General features: G+C 45.9%; 1 protein-coding gene, 1 long non-coding RNA gene and 1 pseudogene across 15 annotated transcripts in view; 2 read left to right on the forward strand and 1 right to left on the reverse strand.

The window, feature by feature from the left end:
- The window catches only part of TARM1 (T cell-interacting, activating receptor on myeloid cells 1), a 23,512-nt gene that overhangs the window by 8,089 nt on the left and 3,209 nt on the right, over positions 1 to 12,214 (forward strand). The window contains exons 2-11 of one of the 12 annotated variants that reach the window (XM_019625719.1): positions 2,210 to 2,245; positions 2,381 to 2,671; positions 2,983 to 3,279; positions 4,136 to 4,192; positions 4,603 to 4,686; positions 4,792 to 4,819; positions 5,220 to 5,257; positions 5,710 to 5,747; positions 6,481 to 6,551; positions 7,180 to 7,233. In XM_019625719.1, the coding sequence (XP_019481264.1) occupies positions 2,210 to 2,245; positions 2,381 to 2,671; positions 2,983 to 3,279; positions 4,136 to 4,192; positions 4,603 to 4,686; positions 4,792 to 4,819; positions 5,220 to 5,257; positions 5,710 to 5,747; positions 6,481 to 6,522 (911 nt within the window). In that variant the 3' untranslated portion in view covers positions 6,523 to 6,551; positions 7,180 to 7,233. Of the gene's footprint in view, positions 1 to 2,209; positions 2,246 to 2,380; positions 2,672 to 2,982; positions 3,280 to 4,135; positions 4,193 to 4,602; positions 4,687 to 4,791; positions 4,820 to 5,219; positions 5,258 to 5,709; positions 5,748 to 6,480; positions 6,633 to 6,691; positions 6,777 to 7,179; positions 7,869 to 12,214 lie in introns of those variants that run through there. The other 11 variants (XM_019625713.1, XM_019625710.1, XM_019625716.1 and 8 more) reach the window with 11 other exon arrangements.
- Positions 4,386 to 9,658, reverse strand: LOC109372458 (uncharacterized). 2 transcript variants are annotated; one of them, XR_002122050.1, is made up of 5 exons: positions 9,408 to 9,658; positions 8,766 to 8,957; positions 6,626 to 6,860; positions 4,587 to 4,716; positions 4,386 to 4,475 (listed from the first exon to the last, which is right to left on the reverse strand). It is a non-coding gene; the product is annotated as an uncharacterized LOC109372458 (long non-coding RNA). The 2 variants fall into 2 exon arrangements; XR_002122049.1 differs by having other exon boundaries at positions 4,460 to 4,716.
- Positions 10,779 to 11,147, forward strand: LOC109372457 (60S acidic ribosomal protein P2 pseudogene; annotated as a pseudogene). The gene has a single exon (XR_002122048.1). The product of XR_002122048.1 is annotated as a 60S acidic ribosomal protein P2 pseudogene (transcript).

A 12,214-nucleotide genomic window follows, 5' to 3' on the forward strand; every position in this document is an offset into this window, starting at 1 on the left:
TTTGCCGACCCCTGAGCTAGGAGAAAGATGGAAGTCCTGCCATTTGCAACAATGTGGATGGACCTTGAGGGCATTATGCTAAGTGAAATAAGTCAGCAGAGAAAGACCAATATTGTATGTTCTCACTTACATGTGTAATTGAAAAATGTTGAAGTTATACAGACAGAGAGTAGAATGGTAGTTACCAGAGGCTAGGGTGTGTGGGAGGGAGTGGGGGAAATGGGGAGATGCTGGTCAAAGGGCACAAACTCCCAGCTATAAGATGAATATGTTCTGAGGTTCTAACGTACAGCATGGTGACCAAAGTTAACTATACAGTATTCTGTACTTGCAAATTGCTAAACAAAGTCTCTAGATATTGCCCAATGTCCCCTGCAGGGCAAAGTAGTTCCCAGTAGAGAACCACTGTTATAAGCTAATCAAACTAGACCACCTGCATGGATGTCTAGAAAACACATTTCTTGGGTCACTGTTATCTAGACCTGTAAGTAAGACTACGAGATGGGAAAGATGGGGAACATATGCCTCACCCTTTCAAGTCATGTCAATTTTGGATTTTTGAGATTTACTTTGGAGCACCAAGGTCATTACTCATGGCCAACTGTAGTGTCAGAGATGCATTTAGGTCATTCTATGAGAGCAGAAAGAGATATCTCAGCACAGGGAATATAGTCAATAATATAACGTGGTACACTGTCCGATGGTTGCTGGACTTATCATGGTGACCATTTCTTTAGGTATGTAAATGTTGAATAACTCTGGTGTACATCTGAAACTAATATAATATTGTATGTTAGCAATATTTTTTTTCACTTTTTTGTTAGCAATATTTTAATAAAAAATTTGTTAAAGAAAAAATATCTAGGGCAAAGAAAAGACTAAGTTTTTAACAGCTTGATGCTCCTTATCATAGGTTTGGGGCCTCCCCACCTCTTTTCCTACTCTCAGTTGCTGTCGTGGTTATGGTGTTGTGCTGAGAGGGGAATTTGGGAAATCATTATTTCTGGAGCTTCAGAAATCTTTGCAAATGACTCTCTTTACATAAAGCTTCAGCTCAGTCAGTCAACATGTATTTATTGAGCACTGTTCTAAGCACTGAGGATGCACTCTCTGCTCTCAAGGGCTTAAATTCTAGTGACTCCAGATACCTTATGAACTTTCCCAAGATCATTAGGAATAATAGAGGTCATTAAAATCTAAGTGTTTTTTTTCCCCCTGCCAGATGGTTTTTGTTCCCATTGGTGTCTCTCACAATCTAGAAGCCATGGCACCCAGGGAAGGCATAGGTCCTATGCCATCTACAATGTTGACACACACTGGAGACACCTGGGTGACATGCTTAGGGTGATAGAAACCATCAGGAGTCAAGTCTAGTACCCATTGTCTTCTCCTCCACCATGAAATCTAGGATATGGTAGAAGAATAAGATGGATATAGGGTGGATGATGGGGAGAAATGGTTAGGTTTGGGGCAAAATGGCAGGGCCATCCAACATCCTGGAGGCATTGTGAGGGAAGAGGAACCTGAGATGGGGACATGGGACAACGTGAGAAATGGTAGAGAGACTGTGTGGTAGACTCCCCAAGGATGTCCACGTCCTGATTCCTGGAAGCTGTGACTATGTCCCTTCACCTGAGGTGACCGAAGGAACTAAAGTTGCTAATCAGTTGACCTTAAAATAAAGAGATGATCCTGAATTAGTTGGTTGGTCCCAATACAATCACAAGGGTCCTTAAAGTAGTAAAGAGAGGAAGAAGAGGAAGTCAGACTCAACCACCTATTCAAAATGAAGGCAGAGGCCACAAGCCAAGGGATGCAGGAGCCTCTAGAAGCTGAAAAAGGAAGGCGGAGTGGATTCTCCCCTAGAGTCTTCAGAAAGGACTAGCCCTGTTTACACCTTGATTATAGCCAGCGAGACTCATTGTGTAGGAGTTCTCTCACCTACAGAATTGCACGATAATACATTTGTGTTGTTATAAGCCACAAAATATGTGGTAATTTGTTACAGCAGCCCTAGGAAACTAACACAAGCTGCAAAAAGACTCTGATGCCAGTTGTGTTCTCAGGGAGGAGTTGTGACTGCTTGTGAATATGATGATGAGGTGTCTGTCCTCAGAAGAGCCCCTGGAATGGTCCCGCAGTGAACAGGGCAGGGTGAAGACATGGGCTCCAGGCAGGAGCTTATGTCTCATGAACAATTCCTTTGCAGGGCTCTGTGCTGGCCAAGGAGACATAAGAAGACATGGTGAGTGTTTCTTCAGTTAAACCCTCCTCCATCCTTCACTCCCAAAGGCCCCATTTTCCCCTTTGCCTTCTTTAAATGGGCTCCCGAGAGCAGGTGAATGAACCAAATCCAGCCCTGGACTCCGCTTCCTTCCAGAGTCACTTCCCAGGCCCTCCATCAGTGCCTGGCCCAGCTCGGTGGTTCCTGCCAACAGTACAGTGACGCTGCGATGCTCAGCTCCTACCAGGGATGGAAACTTTGCTCTCAGAAAGAACGGATTTCCTCAGGGCTTCGTGCCATCTCCTGATTCCCCAGAGGGCCTGGCTGAATTTCACCTCGCTGATTTAAAAAACAGTAATGCTGGAGAGTACACCTGTGAATACTACCGAAGAGAGAGCCCCCACATAAGGTCACCACCCAGTGATGCCCTTTTGCTACTGGTGACAGGTGAGGACAGCATGCTCAGAATGCTGTAGGCCTTCCTGGGACAGGGATGAGGGAGAACGAGAGGGGCCAGGGGGTCTCACCTCCAGTGTGTGGCTGGGGAAGAGGAAATGGACAAAGACAGGAACAGAGCTGATGACCTTGGCTTCATCCAGGGCCTGTAGGAGGGAAATCTTCCTGGAATCAGAGCACCAAGAGGGTGAGATCGGCTGTCTGTCACTTCCCACTCTCCCTGGGAACCCTGCCAGGAGAACAAGGTTGAGGGGGGACCTAAGGCTTCTCCCCATGACCTCACAGCCTTCCTTCTCTTACAGGGAATTTCCCTAAACCTCTCCTCCAACCCCACCAAAGGGGTAAGGTGACTGCAGGAGGAAAGGTGACCCTGCAGTGCCAGAGGCCAGAGCATTTGACTGAATCTATAATGTTTGCTCTACTGAAGAAGGGAACTTCAACTCCCATACAGATCCAGAATCCAGTAGGAAAGGAGACAGACTTCTCCCTTCAGAATGTGGCAGTTGATGACACTGGGGACTACAGCTGTGTGTACTTCCAGGGAAAGCCTCCTTTCTGGGCCTCAGAGCCCAGTAACCACCTTGCGATCTGGGTGACAGGTAAGGTGTTTACCATTGGGAGGCTGATAGCTGGATTATCTGCCAGGTGACTTCTGCCACAATTCTCCAATAAAATTTTTTTAAATTACTGTAATATATAATGTACACCCTATATATACATATAGTATATGTATATTATTACATATATATATATGTAAGACTATACCATACACCATATTTCCCCATGTATAAGATGCTCCCATGTATAAGACGCACCTTAATTTTGGGGCCCGAAATTTGAAAAAAAAATGTATTACATAAAAGTTATTGAACTCAAGTTTTATTCATCATAAAATTCATACAACTCCTCATCGCTGTCAAAACTCCCAACCATTAGCTTGTCTTCATCTGTGTCTGATGACAAATCACTGTCTTCATATATTGCCTTGTCCTCAGTTCCATCTATGGCATTTGAAATCTACAACCACTGTATAAGACGCACCCAGTTTTTAGACCCCAAATTTTTTGAAAAAAAGTGCCTCTTATATATGGAGAAATACAGTATGTAAGAATTTCCTTTCTTTGGAGGAATTTGAAAAATACTACCTAATAGAATAGAGAATAAAATAACAGATAGTCATGCATAACTACCTGGAATTGCTCTGTTCACATGCAGTCATATTTGCTCCAAGTTCTTTTCTTTTCCACAAATAAAAATTAAGAAAAAGAGTCCGCTTTTCCTCCCCACATTATTCCCATGATCTCACCTCCCCCAGTAGAAACTTGCACCCTGAACTTGGTGTCATCATTTGTGTACATGTTTTTATACATTTACAATCTTGGTACGCCTTTGTAAATAATATAGGGTTTGAAATTGTACAGCAATGGTATACTACTGTGACTTCACCTTTTTAAGCCAGGGATTCTCTTCTAGAAGACACCGAATCTTCCAACAGAGCAGAAACAACACTAGGTAAGAGAAAAGAGCTGCCCGGGCCAGGGTCACACAAGCACGGGATAAGGCTCCCTTGTGACAGCGAGACATCCATCACTAGTAACGTCCTCAGGATGTTTGTCTGTATTTTGGTGACACTAGAAGACTGTAGTTCAATGCAACGTGTTCCGAGGTGGGTGGGGTCGGAGTCCTGGCTCTGCCTACTCAGTAGCTGGGTGCCTTTGGAAATCTTTCTTCCACTCTCTGACCCTCAGCTTGTGCATCTGTAAAGTGGGCATCCTTCTAAGTCTCTTCCGGGACACTTGTAAGTAGGAGAGAGATGTAGTTTGTCTCCAGCATGTCACAGGAACCCAATCAGTGGTAGACATGTAGGCATCAGAACAAGTCTTGGGAAACCAACTGGCCCTCTTACCTGCTCTCCTCTCCAGGGACCACTGAAATCATCCTCATCATCATCTTCACCTTACTCTTCCTCCTCGCAGCCTTCCTCATCTACAGATACTCCAATTGTGGTGAGTTCAGGAGAAAAATGGCTACATCTTCTGGGGGAAGTGGGAGAAACACAATGAGGTAACACCACAAGGTTGATCCATCCTCTTCTCTTTCTTTATCTTCAGGGGCAGCTCTTGACAAGATGACTAAAAGGTAGTCCCATCAACCAACACTTGCCTCTTCCTCCATCGTTTCCAGGACTAATTACCCTTCTGTCTTGCCTCAACCTGTTCTGTGCCCCAAACCAGCTCTACTGACCACCTCAAGTCTCTCTTCTCACAATCACCCTCCGCTTCTCACCTGATGTCATTTCCTTGCATTCTTCCCTCATGGAGCACACTGCCCCCAGCCACTTCCTCTTCTTTGGCTCTCAAGACTTTCCTGAGCATCAATAACCTGGAGACCTGAGGGTGGGACGTCAAGCTGGGAGTAGGTGGAGAGACATGAGTCTCCATGTGACCCTGCTTTGCATCTCACCTCCACCTACTCACAAGGACCTTGATTTCTCCCTGGCTTCCCTGATCTCCAATGCTTCACTCTCTTTCTCTCTCAGCTCCCACTCTTCTAAGAAACCTGAAGAAGTGGTGACAGGTAATCAACCCAGGATAGAAAGTGGTGGTGAGGGGGATCTGTGTGTGCGTGTGTTTGTGTGTATGAGTATGCGATGCATGCATGTGGTGTGTGCACATGTGAGTGGTCGGTGTGCATGTGAGTCTGCACGTGTAGTTGTGCAGGTGTGTACATATGCATGTGTGGTGTGTGTATGTGCTGTTTGCACAGTGTGTGTTTTCCATGTTTGTGTGCATGTGAGTATAAATGTGTATATGTGAGTGAGTGTGCACGTGTGTGTGAGTATTGCATGTATACATGCACTGGTGTGTGCATGTGTCAGTATGTATGTTCGTGTGTGTATGCATGTGAGTATGCATGTGTGCAAGCTCATGTGCATGTTGTGTGTGTGTGTGTGTGTGTGTGTGTGTGTGTGTGTAAACCTGACCCCTGAAGCCTAGGGTGAAATGATGGCAGAAGCTTCTCCCTTCCAGATGTGTCTCCAGCTGTAAAGAGCTGCTCTCTTGCTCTGGTGAGTTTCCAGTTTGGCGGTTTCCCATCAGCCCCCTCCCTTATTCTGGGCTCTCCATAGCTCCCCCTCCAGTTTTGTCAATGGTTTGGGCCTCTGCTTTCATTCACCCCAATCCTTCCCCTACATTTCAGGAGAACCTGGTCTAAACCTGCCTATGCCTTCTCTGGCTGTGGGACCTTCATCCCATGACTGCTCATTTCTGAGGACACTTCTGTCTGTAAATGGGTTGAACGCCTCCTTCTATATAGCATTAATTGGATGGCTTAAGGAGCTCACAGCCACAGAACTATCAGTGGGACTCCAGGTGTAGCATAAGCACTCAGTATCTTGAAGCTATTGTTATTATAACTACCTGTGGGCCCCCAGGCAAGTGCCATTCCTACCCTGAGCCTCAGTTTCCTCATCTGGACAATGGGGATGATATTTCACCTCTCGGTGAGAATATGGTAAGGTCCCTCTGTAAAGCACCTACCACACTGTACACCACATAGCATCAGTCATCAGTAGCAGTATTAATAGTAGCTCTTATTTTTTCCCCTTTATAATTCAATTTTTTAAATTGTAGCAAAATAAACATAAAACTCACTATTTTAACGTGTACAATTAGTGCTATTTGGCACACTGCCAATGTTGTGTTGTGCAACAATCATCATTATCTAGTTCCAGAACATATCTGTCACCCCAAAAGGAGCCCCTACATCCTTTCAGCAGTCCCTCCTCCTCCCTCCCCTAGCTCCTGGCAGTAACCAACCTGCTTCCTGGCCCAGTGGATTGACTGGATGTTTCCTGCCAACACTTACTTTGGTAGCTGTTTGTATGAATTATCGATTCTTAACAAATAGTCCCCAAGTGTAGAAGCTTAGAGCAACATTTATTACCTCCCATGACTGTAGGTCAGGATCTGGGTGTGGCTGGACTGGGTCTTGTCACTCTGGGTCTCACAGGGCTGTGACAAAGGTGCTGGCCAGGGCTGCAGAGGGCTTGCCTAGGAGATCTGCTTCCATGCTCACTCAGGCGGCTGTCGGCAGGATTCAGTCCCTTGCTGGCTGTGTGCTGGAGACCACACTGGCTGCACAGGCTTCCCCGCACGCCAGCTCCTAACACGGCAGCTGGCTTCATCAGTATGAGTGAGTAAGAGAACAGTAGAGAAGTGGGCATCAGTCTTTCATGACACTGTTTTGGTCATGACATCCCACCTTTCTCCTCTTTTGTGTTTTTGTTTTTGTTTTTGCTATATTCCTTGGATAGATGTAAGACATTAGGTCCAACCAACTCTCAAGAGGGGAGGGGACCTCACAGAGACTTGAGGAGTAGGAGGCTCTGGAGAGGTCCACCTGGAAAGCTGTCCAGCACACTATTAGGGCTGCTCAGTCCTCACCATGGCACAGTCCTCCCTGGAAGACTTGATCCTCTTCTCCTCGCTTACCTTCAGGAGGAAGGAACTCAGGGGTCAAGAGCTGAAGAACCTCACGGAGTGACATATGCTGAGCTGAACACCAGAGCCCTGAGTGAGGGCCCTTCCAGCCAGGAGAAGCAGCCTCTGGAGACCTGTGTGTACTCAGCCCTTAAGATGTAGCCAGGAGGAGGTCTGCAACCAGGAAGAACCTCCGACAAGGGAGTGGGTATGGGGCCTCCCGCTAGGGGGATGAGGCAAATGAGGATCGCTGACCTCAAATCTCCAATTTAGACTTGATTCCTTCTTCTAAAAACTTGTTGTTTTAAAGTGAGAAGTATCATTTACATAAAGTGATATGCAAATGAGAGGACTCAGAATGGCTGCTTGATCATGCCGGGAAGACCAACTGTGTGATTGGAGAGTTGGGGATTAGAGCCAGGTGCTATCAGCCTGACCTCTAGGGAAGAGAGGAAGGCTGGAGATTGACTCAATCACATGAGCAATGAGTCAATCAACCGCACCTGTGTGATGACTGTGACTACATCCCAATGAAAACCCTGGACACTGAGGCTGGGGGAGCTTTCTGGTTGGTGACACACCTTGATGTACTTGGAGGGTGACATACTCTGAGAATATAGGAAACTTTGCTTTGGGGAGCCTTCCAGACCTTACCCTATGTGTCTCTTCATTTAGCTGGTCTTGATTTGTATCCTTTATAATAAACTTGTAATCCTAAGTATAGCATTTTCTTGAATCCTTTGAGTGGCTCTAGGAAATTATTGAATGTGAGGTGTACTGGGTATCTCCAAAGCTTTCAGCTGTCGGTCACAAGTGCAGGTAGCCAGGGAACACCTGAGCTTGCAGCCGGTGTCTAAAGTGAGGGTAGTCTTGTGGGCACTGTGCCTGTAACCTGTGAGGTCTTTGCTAACTCCAGGTAGTATGCAGCTGAACTACGTTGCAGCTCAGAAGTTGACCCTTCCGCAGTTCAGCCTTCAGATTAGACCCCAGCCCTGGCAGGCATGGTATCCTCAGCCCTGTATGGGTGAATTTCTGGCCCTTGGAACTAGGAGAGAATAACTGCGTTGCTTATGCCACTAATCTGTGGTAATACTGTAACACGGCAATAGATAACCAATACACTCACTCATACCCTGTTGTGCACCCTTCCAAAGAACGATGCCTGGGACAAGGAAACTTCAAATGATTTTCTGCAAAAGGAAATGAATGGGCTTTTGAGACAGAGCTGGGTTCCAATTCCTGCACCTGCCCTTCTCACTTCTGCATTTTTGAGCAAGGGAGCCTGCCTTGTCGTGCCTAAGTTTACCTATTTCCAGTTCATATGGACCAAAGGAATTTTACCACATGCAATTTGGCAGGAAGCATACTAGTTCACCTGTATGGTGAAGTAGACAAATTGGTCAAAATGTATGCATAGGTAAATTGGAATTTACACTTTTAAGTGGCAGAGACACAAATATTTCCTGACCTAAAGACAAAAAGCAGTGAGGGTGGCTCAGTGAGCTGGTGTGGAAGAAAAGGAAGTAGAAGCTTGTGGTTTCAGACCTTTTGATAATTTCATTTTAGGGGAACCCACTGACTAACAGCCTGTGAGTAACACATACCTTGTCCGGGAGTCGAAGATGACTTTAAGTGCAGACAGCATAGCTTCACAAAAATTTGTGTGAACCCCAGAGAATGTGGTACAGCACCCACACATAATGGTTCTTCCAGGACTGTGCTGTAAGGGCTGATCCCAGCAGAATTGCACTGAACAGTTCATGCTGATGTAAAAATGGACTCCATGATGCCAACGCCTGGTGGCAGAATCAAACACACTGATTAACAGTGTTGCTTTGTAACTGGGGGTCCAAGGAATTCTGGGGAAGTTTGGACCAGCTTGTCAGTATTGTTTATTGGTAATCATGGAAGTGATGGTTTACACTTGGTCCTATGAGACCCCCCCCAGAGGGCTCTGCCATCGGGGCTAGCAATGTAGCAAGAATGCACCAATGTGCCCATGATGGAAGAAACCCCAACCAAGGATTCACTCTGGGTTTTCTGGTTCTGAAGTGTTTTGTGAACACGGTGATGGTTTCTGATCCAAGAGAGAAAGCCCATCCATGCACCCTATGGGATGAGGAGAAATTTGGGGCTCATGCCTGCTATCTGGGCATTCTTTTTGTCAGGGAAACCTACTATCATTTTAAAGCTATATGTATCGCTGCTATGTCATATGCTTTTCCTGCACCACACAGTAGACTCACCAGCATTGCCATTTGGGTTCTGCGAGTCTCCTAGTGACCTGAATGTTTGCCCAGGATTTCCAATATTCTCAACAGTTAAGTGCCTTCATCTCCTCAGCAGGAATTCTGCAGGCTCAAGCCTTAGGCATTTAAGGGGTTACCTGTTTGATGCCTGAAATCTGACAGAGACAGAGGAAGTCTTCTGTGAGTCAGGTTCTTGAACACGGGTGTAAGAAGAGCGTGTTGCAATCAGTGACCTCAAGTTCCCAGAAAGTGGTTGTGGGAAAAGGGAACTGACAGCTCAGAGGAAAGTCATAACGGCCCACCCTCAAGCCAGGGGTGATGCTGTGATCATCCCAGCTTTTCTCCCTTCTGCAGATGGCAAAACTGAAGACAGACCCCCAGACAGGTTGACGTGACACTATGGGGCATATGCATAAACTGCTTCCTGTCCTCTGTTTCTGTAAGTCCCATGAGCAGTACATGGGGATTGGAGAAAACAATATAATCGGTGGGAGGTTATAATTGGGAACGAAAATAGGCATAATAACCTCAACTGTGGTTTACTGAGTGCATATTATGTATCAGACATCTTGCCAAGATTCATACATTACCTCTAAACTGGTGCTTTCCAATTTTCTTCTTCTTTTTTTTTTTACATTTATTTATGTACTTTTTTTGTTTGTTTGTTTGTTTCAGGTGTACAAAACAATGTAATAGTTAGACATTTACACCCCTCACAAAGTAATAACCCCTGAGAAGGTGAGGGGATTAGAAAGCACAAATTGGTAACCACAATATTGCCACAGGGATATGAAATACAGTTTGGAGAATATAATCAATAACGTTGTAAAGATTTTGTAGGGTGCTTTCCAATTTTCAACGACTCTTACTCCAACTTCAGGATTTTTGCTGTGTCTCAACTACCCATACTTCATTGACTTGATGTTTTTCTTAATATCAACTCAGACTTTTTGCTTAGATAAAAGTGTCTGGGCCGGCTGAGTGGTGCAATGGTTAAGAACTGACTTGGGACACCAGAGGGCCCCGGTTCAGATCCCACATATGAGGGCCAGTGACACTGCCCTCCACAGCTAAGATGCTGAACNACATGGGCCAGTGAAGCAACGTCCTCCACAACTAGACTGACGAACAAAAGGACAGCAACTTGTCTGTTCCCCTCCCCCAATTCCCAAATAAAATCTTAAAAAAAAAAAAGTACTAATGTCTGAGCCCCACTCAAAGACTCTGATTTATTTTCCTGTGGTGTGGTCTGCCCACTGGGCTTTTTAATTAGCTCCCCAGGGGAGCCCAGTGAGCAGGTGAAGTTAAAAACCATTGGTTAAGCCTTTTCCCTTCCGGACGCTGCCGAGGTGGCACGCGCGAGGTTTCTCCGCTGCCGCCGAGATGCGCTATGTTGCCTCTTACCTGCTGGCTGCCCTCGGGGGCAATACCTCCCCCAGCACCAAGGACATCAAGAAAATCCTGGACAGCGTGGGCATCGAGGCGGACGACGACCGGCTCAACAAGGTCATTAGTGAGCTGAACGGAAAAAACATTGAAGCTGTCATCGCGCAGGGCATTGGCAAGCGGGCCAGTGTTCCTGCCGGTGGGGCTGCAGTCGTCTCCGCTGCCCCAGGAGCTGCAGCTCCTGCTGCTGGTTCTGCCCTGGCTGCAGCAGAGGAGAAGAAAGACGAAAAGAAGGAGGAGTCGGTTGACGACATGGGATTTGGCTTGCTTGATTAGAGTCCTGTGCCCCTGCAAATTAAACCCTTTTTATGTAAAAAAAAAAAACCCCAACAAAACAAAAACCATTGGTTGAAATACCCTACAAATGTAGGTGTATCTGAGACAGGGAAGAAAGTATGTTTTCTCTTTTTCTGGAACACCCGTTTGGATTTTTCAAGACTAATTTTAGGGCACCAAACACTGAACTTTGTTTCATGTGGATATCAAGGGATAAAAACACATAATGGCTAAGACTGGATCACAAACCTTTGAAGACTAAAGCGAAGGTGGTCATAGCTAACACTAGCTCGTGACAGAGCTTCCTCTGTGTCTCAACCAATTCCTTACCCCACCCAAGGGATGTGGCTCAGTATGGTGTGAGGAAGGGATGGGGTCAAGCTGGTGGAGAAAGACAGAAAGATATTGTAAGGTTGTGTCTTTTTACAACCTCGTAGGATCTCTCAATTATGCATCGCATCAGTCAATGTGCATTTGTAGAGGTCCTACTATGTGCCAGGACCTGTGAAAACACTGGGGATAATGAGGTGAAAAGCACGGAGTCCTTGCCTTCCAGCTACTTACATGTAGTGACATCTTGTGTCCCTCATGGCATGAGGTACATATTTTTTCTATGAACGCTCTGAAAAAACTTACAACCAAATGGTTCTTTTAATTTATGTTACTCAAGGCACCAAACAGCCTTCAATATGAGGGTTCTTCTATCACAGATGAGGGTGTCAGGAGACTCAGGCCTACTTAGGGCCTCACATGACAGGCCTGTCACCAGGCTTTCATAATCTCTCTCATGATTTCTGCCTCCTACCCAAGACTGAGAGATGTAGAAAACATAACACAGACCCTAAAAGAAATGGTAAGACTAAGAGAGGATCAAGACAGAAGAGGAGAATTGGAGGATTCATAGAATTTTGTGGAAACAAGAAATGCCCTGGAGCTTTGGGAGGTGATAGCAGCATAGAGAACCTCTGTGAGAACAATGGAGGAGCTCAGAGCAGAGTTGAAGGCAGAGTCCAGCATGGGGAAAACGAGAACTCCCACATGCATGACCTCCAGGGGTCCATCCTCAGCAAGAGCCTGTGGGA

The sequence above is a fragment of the Hipposideros armiger genome, unplaced genomic scaffold (genome assembly GCF_001890085.2).
Source record: "Hipposideros armiger isolate ML-2016 unplaced genomic scaffold, ASM189008v1 scaffold_639, whole genome shotgun sequence".
NCBI classification, from domain to species: Eukaryota; Metazoa; Chordata; class Mammalia; order Chiroptera; family Hipposideridae; genus Hipposideros; species Hipposideros armiger.